At 30.8% G+C, this 22,953-nt stretch overlaps 1 protein-coding gene across 2 annotated transcripts; it reads right to left on the reverse strand.

The window, feature by feature from the left end:
• Nucleotides 1–7,111: 7,111 nt before the first annotated feature.
• Nucleotides 7,112–13,890, reverse strand: LOC124848098 (hydroxyisourate hydrolase-like). Of its 2 annotated transcripts, XM_088096283.1 has the most exons (13): nucleotides 13,666–13,890; nucleotides 13,493–13,556; nucleotides 11,235–11,290; nucleotides 10,443–10,518; nucleotides 10,266–10,337; nucleotides 10,050–10,137; nucleotides 9,500–9,758; nucleotides 9,289–9,404; nucleotides 8,869–9,086; nucleotides 8,522–8,550; nucleotides 8,343–8,430; nucleotides 7,947–8,037; nucleotides 7,112–7,608 (listed from the first exon to the last, which is right to left on the reverse strand). In XM_088096283.1, the coding sequence occupies exons 1-13, from the start codon at nucleotides 13,873–13,875 to the stop codon at nucleotides 7,362–7,364; spliced, it is 1,614 nt and encodes a 537-aa protein (XP_087952409.1). In that variant the 5' UTR covers nucleotides 13,876–13,890; the 3' UTR covers nucleotides 7,112–7,361. The 2 variants fall into 2 exon arrangements, with proteins under 2 accessions (XP_087952409.1, XP_087952410.1); XM_088096284.1 differs by lacking the exon at nucleotides 11,235–11,290 and having other exon boundaries at nucleotides 13,666–13,712.
• Nucleotides 13,891–22,953: the final 9,063 nt, after the last annotated feature.

A 22,953-nucleotide genomic window follows, 5' to 3' on the forward strand; every position in this document is an offset into this window, starting at 1 on the left:
TTCATTAATGATGAAAGAGGAAGTTAATGCTAGCGGTAGGGGTTTGTTGGCGGTGGGCGTTGACGACAACGTTGGCAACGGGTGTTGGCGGCAGTGTTGACGACGGACCTTGACGGCGGTGTTGCCTCTTCCCACGTGGTGGTGCTTCCTTCTTGAGTAGAAAAATCTCGAGACTTTATCTCGAAACAAATCTTACAATTGGATAAAACTACGTATAATTCCAATCAAAATATCAAACTTTTCCTCCAAAACCATCATGATTTCAACCTGTTTAAATTTAGGCATATCAGAACATATGTAAGATTAATACTAATTTATCTTTCATGTAAAATACAACTAAAAACAGTGCTAGAATTTGAGGCCTCACAGTTTCAAGAGAATCAACACCCAAATATGAAAATTTAGTTTATAGAGTCAAAGTGGTTTTGTTAATAGAAAGCTCCTTTACAATTGTGCATTGGACAATTTGCAGAGTTTTTGGATGAGCCTTCATCTAGTAAAGGGAACATATAAGAGAAGCCATTGTTGAAAGTTTCTTCAAGCACATCTCGACAATCACCGTCAACTTACTCCCTTCCGTCAACGAAACCTCCAAAAAGTTCCAAACCAATTTCAACCAAATTTCTTTTAAAGAAACAAAAATAAAAATGAAGGATATGGACGATGAGGAAGAGATCCAGTCTCATCTGTCGCCGGCGAGCGAATCCCCGATATCTTCTCTAAGGGCGAACGGTTGAATAACGCTAACTCTTGGAATGCTGACACCATTGAATAGTTTGGCATTAGCGCTTCTGATTCAACAACCGTCGAAGGGGAACGATGAGGGAGTAGGCGGCGGAGGAAGGGAGGATTGCTGGAGCGGAGGTGCAACGATGGTACTAATTGACTCGTGGGGAGAGAGGTATCTAGACGAACTCAGATTCCAAAGGAACCCTAATTTGAGGAAGCACTCAGATTTCTCTAATCCCTAATTTTCATAAACAATTCATTTTAATTAACTTCTCTCAATTTCTTTAATTTTAATAAAACAAATATCCATGTTAGATTAACTTAACCCTTGCCACGTCATTCAAAACACTATCGTCAGCATGCCACGTATACATCAGTCTAACGGTGTTTGTTCAATTTGACGGCAAGCCTCTATTTGTTTCAATTTTTCAAAAATAAGGACCCAATTGAGACACCGAATAAGTAGGGGACCTATTCGAGATTCTGGACAAAAAAAGCGACCTACCGAAACATTAAACCAAAAAAAAAACACTCTACTGCCTTAATTCAGGTCCCAACCGAGGCAGTAGCGTCTCACATACTGCCTCGGTTTAGTAGGAACCAAGGCCTAAAGTTTGTAAATAAAAATAAAAAAAAGGAAAACACTATACGACTTCGATTACACATGAACCGAGAGGCAAAATCCTACCCTTTTCGCCTCGATTATGAACTGAGGCAAAGAGCCTGCCCCTTTTTTCCTCGCCTGTATATATCTCGGTTGCAAAACCGCTGCCTTTATAGTTTCCCTTTATTGCACTAGTGTTTTATTGTTGTTATGTTTGGAATATATGCAATTAAATTAAAATTATATGAAGACATGTGTAATTTATGTTAATATTTAATGTTACGTGTTTATCATATCAGTGATAAATATAATTTTTAACAATTAGAGAGTAATCACGACATCTTTGATTGAACTAAATTATATTATAAAGGTCACATTAATGAAATATTAATTGTAATTAATTATATGTAATTTGATGAAATATATCCAAAAGAATTTTCTTACATTTGTATGATTAATTAGGATAAAATATTTACTATAATACTTAATTTTCCCACAGGAATTAGGAAATGTGACATAATTAATAAATTTATTGATAAAGACATGTTTGCATTAGTAAAACAAGACATTTATTTTAGTCTCAAATTATGATAATGAACATGATTTTTGAATTTGCAGCTTCTCAATCTGTAAATATTTCAAATATTAAGTGTGGTATTCGTGAGTTGAAAGGTGATAATTATAAGGTTTGGAAGGAGAGAGTTCTTCTTCATTTAGGCTAGATGGACATTGACTATGCTATTAGGAAACCAGAACCATCGGGTATTACTAAGATCAACATTCCAAATGTAATTGATCTTTATGAGAAATGGGAGAGGTCAAATCGCTTCTTCGTAATGTTCACAAAGACCAACATTTCTACTATGATCTGGGGTTCAATTGAGTAGTATGAGAATGTCAAGGATTTCCTAAGGGCTATTAATGAACAAGTTACCACATATGATAAATCTCTTGCCAACACCCTTATTATGTAGTTTTCATCCTTAAAGCTCACTGGAATAAAGGGAGTGTGTGATCATATCATGCACATAAGGTACATTGTAGCTTAACTAAAAGCTTTGAACTTTACCATGTCTGATTCTTTCCTACTACATTATATGTTGTGCACCTTGCCTCACCATTATCTCCCCTTTAAAATCTCTTACAACACACATAAGGATAAAGGGTCTATTAATGAATTATTGACCATGTGTGTTCAAGAAAAAGAAAGGTTATTGATGGAAGAAGGGGAAAATGTGAACTTGACCACTTCTTTTAAGAATAAGAAGAACCAAGCTAGTAATATGGGAAAGATTCCTGCTCAGCCAGTTATTAAAAAGAAGTTCAAGTGTTTCTTTTGTTAAAAGATGCGACACATGAAGAAGGAATGTCTAAAGTTTAAGGATTGACTTGAAAAGAAAGGTAATTTGTTTGCTTTTGTCTGTTGTGAATCTAATATGACTTACTAATTTTGGGTCTTATGTGGATTGCATTAAGGGAAAGCAAACTAACAAGCCCAAACGAGGTGCTAAGAGGAATTCAAGTTTACTAGAAATTATTCATACATATATTTGTTGTCTGGATATGGATGCAAATAGTCCAAAATTAAATTTGTTTTCTTATTTCATATGTGAATGACATTTTCCTAGGAACCAACAACAAAGGTTTGTTATATAAGGTAAAACAATTTATCTCAAAGAACTTTGATATATAAGGATATAGGTGTGACATCTTATGTCATAGGCATTAAGATCCATAAAGAAAGATCTTGAGGTATTTTGGATCTCAAGAGACCTATATCAACAAAGTTTTAGAGAGGCTTAACATGAAGGATTGTTCACCAAGTGTAGTTCCCATTGTAAAGGGTGACAAACTTGAATTAATTCAATGCCCGTAAAATGATCTTAAGCTGGAACATATGAAAAATATTCCATATGCTTCAACTATTGGAAGTCTTATGTATTGATGACAAATTTATGAACACCGAAAAACAGCGCCACAAACTTGTTTAACAATCGGCAAGTGAGACCGAATCGTATCAAGTAATAAAACAAGGTAAGACCAAGTATCGTTTTCCCAAAGGACTCACGGCCTAGTTTAGCTATATGATTTGTTGATTATTTAAGACTTAAGAACAAATTGATTGTAGGTTTTAAATGCAAAAGACAGTAATTAAACATGTATGCATGAATTTGATCAATGGAAAAGAGGAAAACAAACACTTTAATGAATTAGATGGATGAGTATGTTGTTGGGGTTATCAATTTCATCTTATCCACTCTCATATACTTTTAGGAATTCATCATTCTTTTCATCAATTGCTAATGTCACTCTCTAAATCACCTTGCAAGAAGGCCTATCCTTAATTACGAGTTCATACAATTCCTAGCATTCCTAGTAATTAGTTCTGAAGTGCAGGAGCTTAAAGGCAACCAATATGCTATTGGGAGAAATTCCCCGGATCTAGATTTCCCCATACGTTCCCATATCGACAAAATCAATAATCATGGCAATGAATGAGTTAAACAAAGCAAGCATTAAGCAAAGAGGAAAAACCCTAACTAATGATGAAAGAAAGCATAAGTCTTAAAATAAGATGTTAAAACAAATTCCATATATGAGAGTTTCACAAGACTACATTGATTCCCCAACAACAATACAAGGTTTAGTTCACCATATTCATGGTGAAACTAGATGAACAATAATGGAAGAATGAAAGAGATAGAAAAACCCTAGAAAGAGAAGAGGAGAGATGTCACCATCTCCCAATCTACCCCCAAGGGGTGAAAAGTGTGTTTCTGCTTCCTCCCAGCCAAAGATACAAACCCTAGGACGTCCTAAAGCTTATATACTATTCTAAAATTATAGAAAATTAGGCCCAAGCCCAAAATAGTGCCGCTCAGCGGTAAACTACCGTTCAGCGGTAAGTGCGTGAGTTGTTTTCTTCCCCTCAGCGGCCAAATCACCCCTCAGCGGATCCAACGTGACTGCCTGAGTGCCGCTCAACGGAAAACTGCCGCTGAGCGGCAGTTGCGGCTTCTCCTTTTGCACTTTTTAATGTCTTTTCTGATTCCATCTCTATTCTTCTTCACTTCTTTCACCAAATTCACCTTAAAACCTGCACAAAAACACTGAAATCAAGCATAAACCTGTCCAGCTCTCTTATTTCTAAAAATATGACCAAAAGCATGATTTCAAGCTAGTTTCTAAGTGTTAAAGGTTGCTTTTAGTATCAATTTTAAGCATGAAAATAACAGTTTTTCAATTGTTATCATGTATGCTCAAGTTTGTACTAGAATTGACATTGCATTTGTAGTTGGAGTTTTAGGAAGATATCAGAGTAATCCAGGTGTTGACCATTGGAAAGTTGTAAAGAAAGTAATGAGATATCTTCAAGGAACAATAGATTTCATGCCCATGTATAGACGAACTGATAATTTAGAAGTGATAAGCTACTCTAATTCAGACTTTGTTAGTTGTGTTGATACTAGAAAATCTACATCTAGCTATGTTTTAATATTAGCTTGCGGAGTTGTATCTTGGAGTGGCAAAAAGAAAACCGTGACTGCTACTTCTACTATGGAGTTGTTTCTTGTTTTGAAGCTACTTCACATGATGTATGGTTGAAGAATTTTATATTTGGGTTTAGAGTTGTGGACTCAATTGTTTGGCTGTTGAAGTTTTATTGTGATAACAATGTTGTTATTTTTATGGTTAAGAATAATAAAAGTGGAAGTCAAAGTAAGCACATCGATATTGAATATCTAGCCATAATAGAATGTGTTAAAGACAAGAAAGTGGTCATTGAACACGTTAGCATTGAGTTGATGATTGTTGATCCTTTAACTAGAGGCATACAACCAAAGAATTTTAAGGATCATGTAATGCGAATGGGACTTGGTTCCATGATTTGACGATCATTGTAAGTACTTTCATTTTGATAAAACTCTTATCTAGTTTAATGTTTTCTCATTTATTTTGTCCACATAAAACTTTGAGAAAACTCATTTAATTGTGACCTATAATAGACATATGGTTTATTCGTTAGAGTTAAGAGCTTATGATGTAAGACTTAATATATTTTTATACATGGTAGATAATACTTATTATTAGAGGAACTGTTACTGTGATTCATATATTTGGTTTCTTATTATGTTTGATGGTTGGATAAAGTCCAAGTAGGAGAGTGTTAATATTTATGCAATAGAGAGGTTATAAGAGAGTAATGGCCTTCGATTTTTGTGGCCATATCATCTCCCTTAATTTTCTCTTTAGTTTGAGTTAGCATATTCTTTGAATGTGATCTATATTTCAAAAAATTTCAAACCGTTTCAAACGTGTGTGCATAGGTTTGTGATTTCTGCAACAAATTTTTCCATTTTTCCAAACTCTGTGATGGTTTTTAAGTTCTTTAAATTGGATATTCTTTTTTGCTTTGGTCATTGGGCTTACTCTTCACTTTAGAATGCATCACCATCATGTTTTGAAAGCAAGGGTTCAGAAACTAGAAGCTAAGCAAGCAACAACAACAATGGCTGGAGATTGGTTTTTCTGCTTCCACATTTCATATAATTCGAATGTATTCATATGTGTTTGTTTGACATATTTAGATTAATTGAAGCCTGTAGTTTATATGTTTCATGAGTTACTTTTTTCATTTATGTATTTACTTAATTTTTTTCATCGTAGGATTTTTTCCTATATATACAACATATTTTTATCATGTGTTTGTGTGATTGGTCCATGTTTTTTTATTCTTTTTTGTTTTTGTTTTTTTTTAAAAAAAAAAATCTTCCTGATATGACAATGATGTCTAACACGAACTTATTAGAAAATAGAATTTGAGAAACATAAAACAATACTTTAAAGTAAAGTATCAACGTAGAAAATTGAGCAATCAATATAACTATATATGAATAAGAATAAGAGATTGATTGGATAATAAAAATTTTATTACTATGTATAAGATTGAAAATTTGACAAATAGTTTACATGAGTAACAGCAACCGAATCAATGTTCCAACTAACTTTAAGCAAAGGATTAACAAAAATGGTAGAAAAAAAATCAAACCATTAGATAATGGGGTAGCCTCTTAAAATAGACATAATCATTTTACTAAGAACAATTGACCGTGTAACATTTGATGTTAAACCTAAAGGAGATTCAACAATAGTTAGTATTTTAAGTTGAAAAGAGAAATATATTTTCCTTCTTAAAGGCTACAACAAAGTAATATTGGTCGTATTATTACTTGTTTTTAGATTCTAATAAATAAATTTAAAAATTGTCACTACTCATTATTAGTTTTACAATTTTGCACAAAATATTTATTTTATTTTTGACATCCCAATTTGATAGCAATGGTGAATATTTTTAGTAAAATAAAATTGATAATGGCTATGAGAGAAATCTTGCATATTGCGGATGGTGTTGCTGGATACGATGATATGTCGTCTATTGGAATTGGAATTGAACAAAAACAAAAAGCAAATGTGGTTGTAGATTTTTTTTTTTATGGTTGCATAAAGAAAAAAAAATGTACAATAGAAAACTTTGTTATTAAGTTTTTATTTTTCCTTAGAGAAATTTATATTTCTCTTTTTGGTCAATTTAATTATTTACAATAGAAGACAATTGAAGATAAAAATAAATTTATTCTTAAATTATTAATGTGTGGGACAAAGTTATTTCAAATCCAATTAGCTCTTTACGAATGTGGACAAATGCTTCATAAAAGCTATCAATAACTACCGTGGAAAAAAAAGTAGAGGAAAGAGGAAAGTGAGTACAAAAACACATGACTGCCAAAAACTATACTGTCATTTGAAATCCCCTTGTCTTTAGCATGGCATATCATATGGTATGTCATACAAAGTCTATTGTATGTTATACATTACCTATGCGGCTTTACTTGCCAGGCCTCTCTATCCTTCTTCACCATCTGAATTGAAATATGCCCAGGTATCTTATTCTTATGCATTTAAGGGAAAGTAAGCATACTAATAACACCTCTGTGCAATGACTTATTCGTGATAACAAACAAAGAACCTACTCAAATAAATGCCCAATTGAAACGAGTGAGGGATCCTTCTCAAGTTCAACAGTTCCAACTATAGAAGTGCTTCTGTTCTTCAAAAATCGGCTGTACCATTTTGCAGAGAGCTTTGGGTGTCTCTTCAACTCTGGATCATCCCTATCAACATAGTATAGGCCAAAGCTAGATTTGTATCCATCCAACAACTCGAACAAATCCAAGAAAGACCAGGCAAAATACCCCTTTATGTTTAATCCATCTCTGACAAATTTTGGGGTGATGCAGAATATCAGAGAACGCATCAGAGGTGTTTATGGGAACACTTACAGAAAAAATAAACCACTGTATTATAATCTAATGATAACTACTTGGTTTCTTCTAGTTCAAGGATTTGTGTTCTGTTGCTTGTCAGTGTGTGTTCTGGGCATGTTTGATAAATTATTTACATGAGTCACTTCTCAAGATTAGTCATAAACAGTATAGTTCAATAGACTAGTTATCCATAATTTAGATTCCAGAGTCAAAAACAAAAGCTAGATGGAAGTGATTAAAAAAACAATGATATATTTATTACATGAATTAGAGCAGTGGTAACATACCTCAAGGCATCGAGCACTACACCAATATATCCATGCAAGTATTTCACCCTTGACACGTCTTGTAGTGATGAATCGCTTGCTGTCCGTTGACCTAACAACCCAAAATTTAATCAGTAACTCGCTCAATCATTTAAACTTACCATCTTCCACATGAGTAAACTAGATATCATCAACAGGATTTCCTAATTTACGATTGATACATAAGTATTAGTACATAAGCAGGAATGAGCAAGATTGAAAAAAAAATGCCTAATGTAATCAAGTTGCTTTGCTTATAGCAACAGAACTATAATCCCAAGCTTAATATGCAATCCGTATAACATCAAAGGTTGATTTTACTATACAGTATTCATTGCAATTATACGTAATCTAAGAGAGAGAGGGAGAGAGAGAAACCATTTTCATGAATGAATATAGGAGGATTGCCATAAAGGAGCTTGAAATTATTCAATTCTTCCCGCAAACCCCACGGTGTGACAGGGTACTGAGTCAAGTAAAAGGAAAAGTCAGTTATTTGCACAATGGATACTCTAAAAAGTAGAACCAGTTTACATGACTTTATACTTTATTGTTACCTCTTCATTTGAAAATAGATCCAATCCTGCTGCAAAACCAGAAAAATGGCAAGTCATTAGACTGATAAATCATTCTTCAACGTTGCCCAACTTTATATTATTTTTTTTATAATATCCAATAGATCATTAGGTTATGTAAGGGGTATTACATTATTGTTAGAGTGAAATGGTAAATGTGCGAAACTTAAAAAGTTGAACAAATCCATATGTAATGATACCACCTATGATCTAAAAGATTAAGTGTTTATAAGTACTTCTTTCATTATATACTGTACATTCATACTTAAATGTTTAACACTTTAATCTCTTACTAAATTCACTATCCTTTAGCCTGAAGAAGTACTTACAAAACTTTGCAGCCATGTCAGCGTTGAAATCTCTCAATTGGTTCTTAAGGGTGTCAGAATTGTCTGTGATATTGATGTTGGTGTAGTGAATGACTCCTATAAAGTCAAATGAACCCTTGACTTGTTCAGATTCACGAGTTGTGAAAGCCGGAATTCTTACGCCTGCATTTGTCTTCATGGAAATTGGATAGTCTCCATATTGCAAGGGTTCCATAACCCTGCAATAGCAAAGCATACTTGTAAAGCTGCCGTGTTTATTATTCTAGGAAATATTGGTATGTCCAATTAAAGAAAGCAATCTTTAAGAAGATAGAATAGCATCAGAATAGGTTAACCATAGAAAGTCATACTTAATGGAACAAATTAAGAACAAGGAGAAGAAAAAAGTAAAACAAACCAATTGTAGGGTCTGTTGCTTACCAACCAACGAAAAAGTCACGGGCTCGTTGAGTTGCTACCCTGTCTTTCTCTGTATTTGTTTGAGGAAAAAACCCAAACGAGTAGACAGAGATACCAACATATCCATGTTGTTTGTGCTGCAATGTTACATAAGTTTCTTAGAAAAGGAGAACATTAACGCTAAGTATATTTGCTGAAGATTTTGCCATTTATGTAAGATTAGATGACATACCCTGTATTTTCTCCGGTACAATCTGGCCGCTGAAGAGTGAGCTAACAAAATATGATGAACTGCCAAGTAGGGTTCATATGTCGAGTTGCCCCTATTGCTCTTTATAGCACAAAATGGGGGAGAACATCGTTGAGGTGGTGAACTTCCCTGATCATACCCACCAAAGGAAAAAACGTTGGGTTCGTTGACAGTCGTCCAATACAAAACTCTGTAGCCAAACTCTCTAAAACATACATCAGCATAGTATGTGAAGTCTCTTCTGCATTTAATCCAAGTAACTTATCAATTAGTATTTATCGATTGAAAAAAATTAATTTGACAATCCACATTTTCTTTTACTTCCCTTTATCAATTTAACAATTCTACGTAAAAATAAAATATAAATTAAATTATTAAATTACAAAAATTAATAAAAATAGAGGTGGCACAAGAGTATAAATTTGAAAAGGTCTCAACCTATCGGAACCCTTTATCGATTCAGTTCATAATTTATTGTAACGAACTTGTATGATAGAATTTCCAAATAAGGTGCGAGAGATCGGAGGCATACATGATGTGACGACTAACCCATCCTCCATATTCATCTTCAAGAACCTGTGGAAGGTCATAGTTGTGTAGTGTGACATGTGGTTGGATACCTGCTCCAGAGAAATAGGGTAACTATATCAGTTGTAGAATTAGAATAAATTTCAAATTGCTTTATTTATTTTGAGCGAATTCATGGATAATTTTGCAAGCTAATTAGAAACTCGAATTGAAGTATAACCATTGCTGATAAGCTGATTGATGAGATTGTTGTAGTACTGCAATCCTTTGGGATTGACGGGTCCTCTACCATCTGAGGAGAAATTAAAGCTTTTTCAAAGTGTTGAGAAAAGTTTTACCCTACCAAGATATATAGATATATAAAATAAAATTCAAGGGCTTCTGTTGAGAATCATACTTGGTAATAGTCTGGACCAAGAAATGGAAAATCTATAGGCTTCAAGTCCTGTTTCCACCATCAGCTTCACATCTTCCTGCATTACATATATTTTAGGGAAAATTTTAAATCAAACGATGCTACAGTGATGGTTTAACGGTTGAACAAAACAGTAGCTAAACTTTGTATTATGGTCATGTTAAATCATTTCATTCGTTTTTGAAAGCAAATATCAAATTTGTTCCATTTTTTTATGTTTCTATTTTGGTTTTTATTTTCGAAATTTTAATATAACGAGTCATTTCGATTAATATTTGAAATTTTTTATATAATTAGGTTTTTCCTTTATCATAAAAATACTATTAAAGATATGTCACTTACTAATTAATGATTTTTTTACTTTCTTTAAATATTTTTATTTCTTTTTATTTTTAAAAAATATAATAATTTATCAAACTGTCATTCATTCGACTCATGTAACAATATCACTCGTTATCATGTTTGGTTAGGTGTCATTGTTACTTAGCATGTAAGATCACATTTTTATTATCATTTCATATGCCCCTTTGACACATGGTAAATTTAAAAGGAAAAACTAAAAAGTAAAAGTTTTCAAAAAAATATTTCAAAAATTAAAACAAGACACATCTTTAACTATGTTAATGAAACAGTAACAAAAAACTCTAATTAAATAAAAAAATTAAAAATAAAAATCAATTTGAAAGACATAAAGAAAAAAACTAATTTAAGATTTTCTCACAACTCAACAAAATTTATTTAACCTAAAAACGTATTAGGGTCGAGCGTATTCACTTTATACATGTGGTACCCATCACACGCTACGTCTCCATTTTCTCCATGCACATATCCTGTTCATTAAAAGTTATTGGGAAAAAACTGTCAAATTAAAGTAAGTTTTGAAAAATCTCATTGAAAGATAATGAAAAAAAATAATAAAAGAGTCTAATATATGATATAACGAGAGTTACATAACTTTTACCAAATAATACACAGTTAACTTGATATAAAAACGAATTATATAGATAAAAGTATTAAATTATAATTTTATATAATTATAATTAATCATGTGAAATTTTATTTAACAATAAAAAATAAATTAGATTATTTATTTTTTAATATATACAAAAACATTAAATAACTTTAAATTAATATAATATAATCTACAGAAATGAAACCTTTAACATAAGATTTGTCACATATATTTATCAATCATATCATAAAATTATAATTTTATATCATTATTTATACCAATTTTTTTTATTAAAATTGAATAATAATAACAATAAAATGATTATATAATTCATATTTTAGTATATTTGAAAAAATATATACATTAATTTTAATTTATGAAAACATAAATTTAAATTGTATTATATTAATATATCAATATGTGTAATTGGTATATTAATATAATACCATTTATATTAATATATATATATATATATATATATATATATATAAATATATATATATATATGAGTTTTTTTAATTTATGTAATTTCTAAAAATATATCCAATTTTAATTGACAAAAAATTTCTTATTCATGCCTTAATTTAAATACATAATATTTTAATAATTTTTATTTTTAATTTAAAATAAAAAAATAAAAAATTATTCAAATATTTTTAGAACAATTCTTTTCTTGCATCTCCAATGTTTCTTATGCACCTCCAATAATTCTTAATATATCACTTTTAAATAATCACAAGTGTTCGAATGTTGGTTAATACCTAAGATGTTAAGACATTTTTTAATTTCTTTCAATTTACTTTTTTTATTTTTCATTTAATAATAATAATACATTATAAAATAAAATTTAATACTTTAAATTAAGAGAAAAAATTAAAAAAATAATAAATAAAAGATTTTATTTGCTTTAATTCAATAATAAATAAATATATTTTATTTAATAAATGTTTAACTAAATTAATATTTTGCATATGATTAAATATATATTAATATTTTAATTTATAAAATATTATTTTTTAAATAAAAATATATTAAAAATTAAAAGAAAAAATGGAAAAAATATATTAACCGTATTTGAAAATTCGGTTCACATATTCAATTTGAATTATTTATGTTATCCCGTAAATAGGTTCACATATTCAATTTGAATTATTTATATGTTAACCGTATTTTCAATTACGGTTAACAACGTATCTTTTTTATTTTTTGTTTTAATTTTATAATATATTTTATTTATTTTTTTAGTAAATAATATTTTATGAATTAAAATATTAATATATATTTAATTATATTAAAGATATTAAATTAATTAAATATTTATTATATTAAAAACATAGCTTTTTGATTATTAAATTTAAGTAAATAATTTTTTAATTTAAAACATTAAATTTTTAATTTTTTTAATATATTTTATTATTATTATTTAATTAAAATAAAAAATTAGATTAAAATAAAATTAACCAATATTTGATTAGCGATTAAGTAAAAGAAAATAATTTAACTAGCATTTGAACACTGGTGAAGTATTAATCTTTTCGAACACTGATAATTATTAATGAAAAGGATAAATTTAAAATTTTTGGAGGAACAGAAGGGAGGTGTAAGTCCGTATTTTCAATCTTAAAATTTACCATCTATAATATATGAGTATTTTTATCAACTACAATTTGATCGACTTTAAATGGTTATATAAATTAACAGATTTATATATATATATATATATATATATATATATATATATATATATATATATATATATATATATATATATAAATAAAAAGTAGATTATAAATAACAATGAACTTTGAATAAAAGTTAATTACGTAGTGAGTGATCTTATCAAATGTTAAACCTTAATCTCATAATTAAATTATAATTACATATTATTATTGATATTGATGTTAATATTTTTGAAAACAGTAAAAGAATAAAAAAATTTCATATCACACTTTATTTAAAAAATATATATTACCTTAATTTTGTTTATTGTACGGAATTTCGAAAATAGGAAAAATGTAATCTATATAAAACTGGTAAGAAGGATGGAGAGAAGAAAGAATGAATAGGGAAGGAAAGGAACCAGCGTGCGCAAAGGTATCCCATATGCTACGACTTCTTCCCTCCTCGTTAGCAGCTCCTTCTATCTATTTACAATAACAACAACAAGACGTTTAGATGAATGAATTGTTGTTACTGTAATATAATATGATAGAATGATAGAAGAAAATGATGATTGAGATGAATAAATGAAACCTGGTAAGCAGAGGTGCCGGAACCGAAAACAAAATTGGCCGGGAAATCATCTCTGCTATAGGTATCAGCGCCGGCGGTTGTTTCCAATGCCAAATTCAGAAGTAAGAAAGTGAGCATGAAAGCGTTGGTGAAGCATATGTTTGGTGTTTCCATCGATTCACACAACATTTGGCGTTCGCTCTCTGGTTTCGGCGGCATCATGGACGTCATTTATTACAAGCGGAAAGGAATGTGCCAAAACGGAGTGGTCCATCAGCTTCGTCTTCCAATAAAATAAAATAAATATTATCGTGTTCAAGTGGAAGTTAAATTGTTATTAATCACATCACTTTCACGCCTTCAAACATCTTCCAATAAATATTAACGTGTCTCTGTCAAGTTTACTTAATTTAGATTTTTTTAATTTAATTTTAATATTTGTCAAAAAAATAAATCAAAAATCAAAAAATTAACGCACACAAAAATAAAAACCACATTAATATTTAAAGTTGTTACTAAAACAAATCATTTTCTTCCTAAATTAAAATAAACTTGTTATTCGTTTATGACGAAGGCTTTCAATACTGTTAAAATATGTTTATGAAATATATATATATATATATATATATATATATATATATATATATATATATATATATATACTATTTAAAAGAGATAATAATTTTTGGAAAATTAGTTTTAATTGATAAAGCAACTTATTTTTGTTTTGTCCTGACAATTTTCTCAAATAAATTGGTTATTACGTTTGACCTTTTATAATATGTAAACAATAATATTACCTAATAATAAGCTCTACTCTAAATCACAGCTATTAGAAAATAAAATATAAGAAATTTGAAATAGACTTTTCGTCTTGTGTAACATCCCAAAATACAGTAATAAACTATATAATAGAATAATCACATTAATAGTAATCCAGATCAGTCATACATTAGAGTCGAGCGTACGCTCATGGCCGAACGCCCTTACAGAAAGAGTTACAATTTAAACCGTACAAGATAAGCAAACCTGACCGAACGGTTTATAAAAGTAAATACCGAACGACCATTCTTAACAAAAGGGAAGGTGATCGAATGATCTCCTTACTATAACTAAACTATTGACCGAACGTCCTACTCTTCGGTCTTGACTTCGATTTCTTCCAAATTTTCTTCTTCCAGCGCCTCTTCCAACAGCTCTTCTCCTTCTGCTCACATCCACACGGATGATCATTGCAATAACAAGGACGGACGTACAAAACCAGACACGACAGAAAACGCAGGGTAAGCTTATGTAATTTAATTCAAATAATAACAAACATTTATCATATTCAAACACATCAAGTGCATTTCAACATATGATTCAAACAATGCCTACTACTAGACTGACAGTCCGGACGATATGAATTCTATGTAGCTACGACGTTCGTGCACCCGGGTGATGTAGTAATTGGAATACTCTCATCAGCTACCACCCGAGGTTAGTCCGTTCCGTCCAAAGTACCCCTAAGGACTAGGACCTCCTGCCGTTCCCACACATGACCTACCCTCCTCTACGTGAGGACGAGTACTCACGAAACATCAGGATGAACCGCCAGCTAAGCATTACCACATTCATACTTTACAATTTCAATAGTCATCTCGTTCCTCCCCGGAACGCTCATTAAAAAATCACAACGTTTCCTCCATCTCATATACTATTCATCATTTATTATCCATCATTTTACTTTCATCTTTATCATCAATGTTAAGACCATCAAATACCGAACGTTCAGTCCTCACTAAGAACGAGGATGAACACTGTGGACGAGACCAAGAAGTCGCCCGTTCCAGATCAGAATAAGACCGAGAGAGTTACGATTAGGTTTAGGAATAAACCGAGTACTATCATATTCTATATGACGAACGTTATTCACTACGTAAATCAGTTGAATGAACTGACTCTCGTGAGTTCAAACCAATACTCAAAGAATAAATCAAGTATGGAGGCTCTAGGCCGAATCCAATGAATGTAGACACGTCAAGACGTTAACGAACCATATTTAGAGTAATTCACATACAGAAATCCAATGCCAGTAAATGACCGAACATGGTAAAGGAAAATTCTACTGAAGTTGGACGAACGCTATTTCACCAAGATTGATTATACAAGAAATTTGGTATAAGACCGAGCACTACTCAATATGAGCGCTAGGTGTAAGACCGAGCACTAATAAACTTCTAATAAAAGGCTTGATAGATATATTAATATACTATTGAAGTGGTGTTTACGAACAACAATAATATGCAATTATATATATATATATATATATATATATATATATATATATTGAGTTTATCACAATAGACTCAGGCACAACTATGCTTGGCCGAACGCTCAAGCATAGTATTACCACACGAGGGCGCTCGTCCTACACTAGGATTCTCTCCAAATGAAAGAATCCCATTTTAACTATGTTCACCAGAAAAACCGAACAGTCAATGATCGTTCAGTAACGAACGTACTTTATCATAGTAAAAATTTCATATTCAGATCTCATTTATCTTCAACTCATGTCTTAATACATAATTTCATACTTTATAAATTCATATTGTAATCAATTTTCATACCATTTATATCATCGTAAATAATCATGTTCCATGTAAACAAGCATATCACCATTCCCACTTTATATACATTCAACCACTCAACAACATGCATTCATTATCAACGAACGTACAAACAACATACAATTAAATTAGATAAGCTTCCCTTACCTCTGAGCGTGAACGTACGTTCCAGACGCAGAAATACAATTTCACCACTACAGATTCTTCTACCGTCAACGCTCGACAATTCCAACTACACCAATTGACAACCTGACACTATCAGAACCACTCATTTTAAGAATGGTGATCAACACACAAACCCAGAACTGGGTTTGCATGTTTAGGAAAACGAACGACAGAGCGAAGAGAAGGACTTACCAGCCTAGCTACACAAATCGAACGGTTTATCTGGAAGCTCTTGACGCCGGAAGTGCTTCTATGGTGCCGGAATAGTGATCGGAGAAGAGAAAATGAGTGTTTTCTCATAGAGAAGATGAAGAGGATGTAGAGAGAAGGAGGAGAGAATGTGATTCTTCAGAAATTTTGAAAAGAGGGTGCATGCAGAGAGTGGGGTAGGTTTTTCTGAAAATCCAAGTTTTGCTTCACACTTCAAAACGGACGTCTCCTCATCTGTCGACACATGCTTTCCACTGACTGATTTCCGGGTCCCCTTCGCTTGACACCTGACATTCGTCATCTGAGTGTCGAGCCTCCCTCTTGACACGTGAATTCCAGTAACGACACGTGCTTGGATTTTACTGGTTCTGACATCTTTCAACTCGGATGTATTTGTAAGTTTTTATGAGAAAACCTAATCCATCAATAAAAAATAACATTTATCAGTTTTTAGCTAATAATTTTATAAAACTGGTTAGCGAGATTCTTTTCATATAATAAATTTTTTTATGGAAAAGATAATAAAAATAACAAATAACAAATTGCTAGTAAAATTCAAACCAATTTTTTTATATAAATAATATGTAAAAAGTTAATATACTCAAAATAGAAAAGACGAAAAGAACATGCATCAAAACTTTTTAAGGTGAGAAAATCTTAACATAGAAAGAATTCATGGGACCCAATGTGTAAAATCTTTCATTAAAAATAATTAATGGCTATATCAAAAGTTTTATGGGAACATCAAATAATCAAAATAAAATATTTTCTTTATCAACAAGTAGATAATAATACAATAAAACCCTAGTAGATACTTCATTAACAATAGAGAAAATTTTAATATATGAGATGTAGAATAAAACCTTTTCTCCAAGATATTCTCTGCACATACTTATATAGGATAAACTGGTTGCTCTATTCTTTTTTTTTTACTATTTTGTGGCTTATTTTCTTTTTTCACTTGAGACACTCACAACTTGTATCTTATCTTTCACTTTGTTTTTCTCTCCAAAAAAATTGTATCCATATTGCTCATATTTACAATGCATAATGGGAACCCATAAGAAAAAATACCTCCTTTTTATTTTCTTGAATGTAAGATCTTTGTCATCATATCTGACCCATTCTCATCAATATAAATTTTATCTAATCATAATTGTTTTATCTCTAACGCATTTTGTAATGAAAAGTCGAGTTCTTTCTAAGATGGATTACACTTTGATTATCACAACACAAAACATATTTTTCTTGTGATAATCTCATCTTTTGTAGGAATTTCTGCATCACAAGAACTCCTTAGCATTTTTTGTAACCATAATATATTCTGCATCTGTAGAAGATATAACAACACATTTTTGTAGTATGGATTTCCATGATATTGCTCCCCTGTAAAAGTCATCATATAGCCAAAAGTAAACTTCCTAGAATTCACATCACTAGCCATGTTTGCATTTGTATAACCATTTAACACATGCTTACCACTTCCAAAGCATAAACAAACTCTAAAAGTACCTTTGAGATACTTAAGTATCTACTTCACAATTTGCCAATGCTTTTTCCCAAGATTAACATGGAAACAACTCAACACCAATAACATGAGCAATGTCTAACCTTCTACACTCTATGACATACATCAAACTATACCAACTATAGATGAATATGGAATCTTCTACATTTCTTCTTTCTCATTCTCATTTGTAGGACATTACTTTGAGCTCAACTTGAAGTGACCTACAAATGAAATGTTAACAAATTTAGAACTTTTCATATTAAATCTCTCTAATACCTACACTTTTGTTGGATAGCCATAATTCTTCATTTTTCTTGTCATGAACAATTCTCATGTCAAGGATTTATTTTGTAGAACCTAAATCCTTCATTGCAAAGGACTTGTTCAACTATCTTTTGAGAGTTTGAATCTCATTCTTTTCATGACTAACTATCAACGTCATCATCATAAAGCAAGAGAATAATATTTTTTATTAGGAAATTTGTTCTAAAAAACACAATGATGAGAAGAAGTTTTATCATACCCGTATTCATTAGGAAGGATTCAAATTTTAGGAGCTTGTTTGAGCTCATACAAGCTCTTTCTCAATATGCAAACAAGATTCTCTTTACCTTTTACTACAAAACCTTTAGGTTGTTCCATATAGATATCTTCCTTCAAGTCACAATGAGGGAAGGTTGTTTTCACATCAAGTTGATCAACTTCTAGATTTAAAGTTATTGTTAAGCCAAGTACAACTCTAATTTTAACCATGGGTAAAATATCTCTTGAAAATCAATTCCCTTTTTTTGACTAAAGCCCTCCACAACCAACATTACATTATACATTGGTTATGATTTATTTTCATTTGTTCCCAATTTGAACACTCATTTAGTTTTCAATGCTCTCTTGCCTTGAGGTAACTTCACCAATTCAAAGGCATGGTTCACATGCTAGGATTTAATCTCCTCTTCCATGACTTTGTACCACTGTCCTTTCTCTTTATGTGACATAACTTCTTTGTAACTTTCAAGCTTTCCCCTATCACTCAACAACACAAACTCATGAGGGAAATAATTTTATGCATGACGTCTCTCTAGATCTTCTCAAGAAAGGCTCACAGGTGGTTCAAGAGGAGTTACTTCAGTTGGTTCATTTACTTTAGTCTTGAGCATATAAACTTCATTATCTAAATCTGCATTCATATCTCCTAAATGATCAACAGCCCCGACAAGAGGTTCTAGCTCAACAAGAATACATATTTTGTCTTTTCTTTCTTGTCAATATCTTCAATGGTTAGTCCTCAAGAAAAATAAGATCTCAACTTCTAACAATCTTCTTATCAACTGAATCCCAAAATCCATAACCAAAATCATCATGACTATAACCAAGGAAGATGCATTATTTAGACTTTCCATCAAGCTTAGAACTTTCACCTATAAGGATGTGAACAAATGCTTTATAATCAAACACTCTCAAATGATTATAAGAAACATCTTTCTAATTCCACACCCTCTAAGGAACATCACCATAAAGAGGAGTAGAAGAAGAAAGGTTATTTAGGTCCATTGTAGTTCTTAATGCCTCACCAAAAAAGCTGTAGGCAATTTTGCATGAGAAAACATGCATCTAATTTTATCATTAATTGTGCGATTCATGCTTTCAACAACTTCATTGTGCTAAGGTGTCTTTTGGAACTATCTTCTCAAGCTTGATGCCATGCGCCTTGTAATAATGCTCAAAATCCCTTATACCCACACTATTATATGCTTTAACACATTTAAACAGCCTGTTTGTATCTCGTTTAATACTTGAATGTAAATGCTTGAACACATCAAGTACCTAGTCTTTGGATTTCAAAATAAAAGCCCAAACCTTTCTAGAATGGTCATCAATAAAATTAACAAAATAAGAGCAACTACTAATTGATTTAGCATTCATAGTGCCAACATCAGTGAGAATTAAATCTAATACATGTGGTCTTCTATGTGGAAGATAAGTGAAAAAAGAAATACTATGTTGCTTACCAAAAAGACAATTACAACAAGTTTCAAGAGATTTACCTTTAATAGAAGAAACCCCTATCTTTCAAGTGTAGCAAGGCCCTTTACACTTAAGTAACCAAGTCATTTATGCCATAGTTCTATGGAAGTTTCCTCAATTGCATTCATTTAAGGCGTAGACAACTTTGTTGATGTACAATAAAGAGTATTTTGCTTCTCTTCTTTTGCTACCACCATTTCCCCTTTAGTGGACCTCAATTTTCCATCACCAAAGGAATTTTGATAATCATATTCATCAAGTAATTGTATAGAAATTAAGTTAAGGAGAATATAATGGATATGTCTAATGTTCTTTAAATTCATCTTGCATTCAATATTAGTCTCTAACTCGATTTCAGCAATGTCAATAACCTTATGTAACCTTTGATTTTCCATCTTCATATGACCTAAATCTTCAACCGTACAAGATGAAAAATAATCACAATGTGGGGTAACATGAAATGTTGAGTCAATAACCCATTCATACTATTGCCCTGATGAGATTAACAAAGTCATCTTCATAAACAATGACAATTTCACCATCAAACACAATTACAGTAGTGGTTTTAGCTATATCTTCTCCTATATTATTATTATTATTATTATTATTATTATTATTATTATTATTATTATTATTATTATTACTATTATTATTATTATTATTATATTATTATTATTATTATTATTATTATTATTATTATTATTATTATTATTATTATTATTATTATTATTATTTCCTCTATCCCTTGATCTCTCTTGCTTGAGAATCTTACACTCTTTAATCATATGTCTTTGTTTATTTTCAATGGAAACATGTGATATCTTTCTTTTGGCCTTGAGTTCCCTCTTGATTTGTTAATGATCATTGAATCTTTGTGAACGATTATTAAGTCTATGAGAATTTCAATACAATTTTTTTCAAGTATAGGAGATAACCTTACTACTACCCTTCCTTGTAGTTTCTTCATGTAGGAGGTTGTCCTTGACCATGTCAAAAGTCAATTTTTCATTAGTTCATCATCTAATACAATTTTCATAGTGATTAGTTGTTTCACCATATTCTAAAATCTATTCAAGTGCTTTGCCATGGAGGAACCATTCTTGTTTTTCAAGTTTACTAGCTTTGTAATAAGGAATGCATTGTTTAAGGAATTTTTAGACTTAAACAACTCATTTAATCTCTTCCGTAAATTGTAAGCAAGAGTCTGACCTAATACATGATGATAAATAGATTGATCTATCCATTGCCTAATCATGTCAATAGTCTTCCTATTTTTTTTTTTCAATCCCCATAAGAATCTGTTGGTTTAACATCTTGTTCCTTGATAGGTTCATACAAGTCTTTGCAAAATAACAAAATTTCTATGCAGGATTTCCATGTTCAATAATTTGTAGAATACAATTTAATCATGGTTTCAATACCATCATTATCTCTCATATTCAGAGAACAAACCAAAACTCCTAACTAGAACTCTGATACCAAATGTTGAAAAGATAACAAAAATAACAAATAATAAGTGAAAATAAAACCCAAATCAATTATTTTCTATGTGAATAATTTGCAAAGCAATGAGATGCTCAAAGTAGAGAAGGGAGATATGAACAAGCACAAAAACCTTTTAATATGGAAAACTTTAATATGAAGGAAAAATCCTAGTGAGGTAAAATCTTCCGCTAATAAAAATTAATATGTACGCCACAAGTTTTCTTTTTGGAGTTTCCAAATATCAACAAAAAATATTCTTTTCTCTAACAAGATGGATACAACTTAAAAAAACTCCAATAGATACTTCACTAAACAACATGGAGTACCCCAATATATAAAAATGTAGAATAAAATCTTTTATCCAAGCTAGTTCTATCCACACAAAATATCCCTCTTTAGTCTTTATGACTTATTTTCTTTTTTCACCAAAGATACTTACACTTGTGTCTTTTAATCTTTCACTTTTTTTTTCTCCTAAAAGCAAAGAGATGCTTATTTTTAAATTGCATATATATTGGGACTCAGAAAAATATATTTTTTCTATTTTTCTTAATTAAATCACTGTGGGATCGATGAATTGATGACCTACCTAACACCTTTTTTCTTCTTTAAATTGATTAAGGAAATTAAAAACCTCATTTTTATATTTTTACTTGATTAAAAACTTAATCAAGTACGTTTAATATTATTTTCCCTCTAAATTAAAGTTTTTATCTTAATAATTGATTGAAAAAGGCCAAGAAAATTAAATTTTATGCAAATTTAATTAATGCAATCACCAGTTGTTATCTGTCTAATGGAACAAAACATGATTTTCTTGAGTTATCGTTGTAACCATCGTCACGCATTTGAAAAAGTCCAAATACTTTCTGGAATATTGTGGGTATTGCATACCCTTTTCATGACTTTGAGGCCACAACCACCTAGACCTAGCCATCAAGGGAAGAAAACAAGTGATTTTAGCATGCCCTAGCATATTTTAATTATATCATATTTCTTTATCACTATTTAATTATATTACATACACGTCAGGTTACAGAGTGTTTTTATATGTTTATTTTGTATATGTAACATTTTACCAACTAAGTTTGCGATAAAACATATTTTAGTAAGTTGCTTTTATTAAAAGCGTGTTAACAAAAATAATGTTATATTACACAAATTAAATCAATTCTTTATTTGGAGTTTCTAATAAGACATTTAGTACTCATATATTAATCCATATATAGAATACTATATATTCACTAGTATTATACATAATATTGGAATCCAAAGGTTCGAAAAAAAAATATGCACAACAAGATTTTG

The sequence above is a fragment of the Vigna umbellata genome, chromosome 8, assembly GCF_029865625.1.
Source record: "Vigna umbellata cultivar VRB3 chromosome 8, Vumbellata_1.0, whole genome shotgun sequence".
NCBI classification, from domain to species: domain Eukaryota; kingdom Viridiplantae; phylum Streptophyta; class Magnoliopsida; order Fabales; family Fabaceae; genus Vigna; species Vigna umbellata.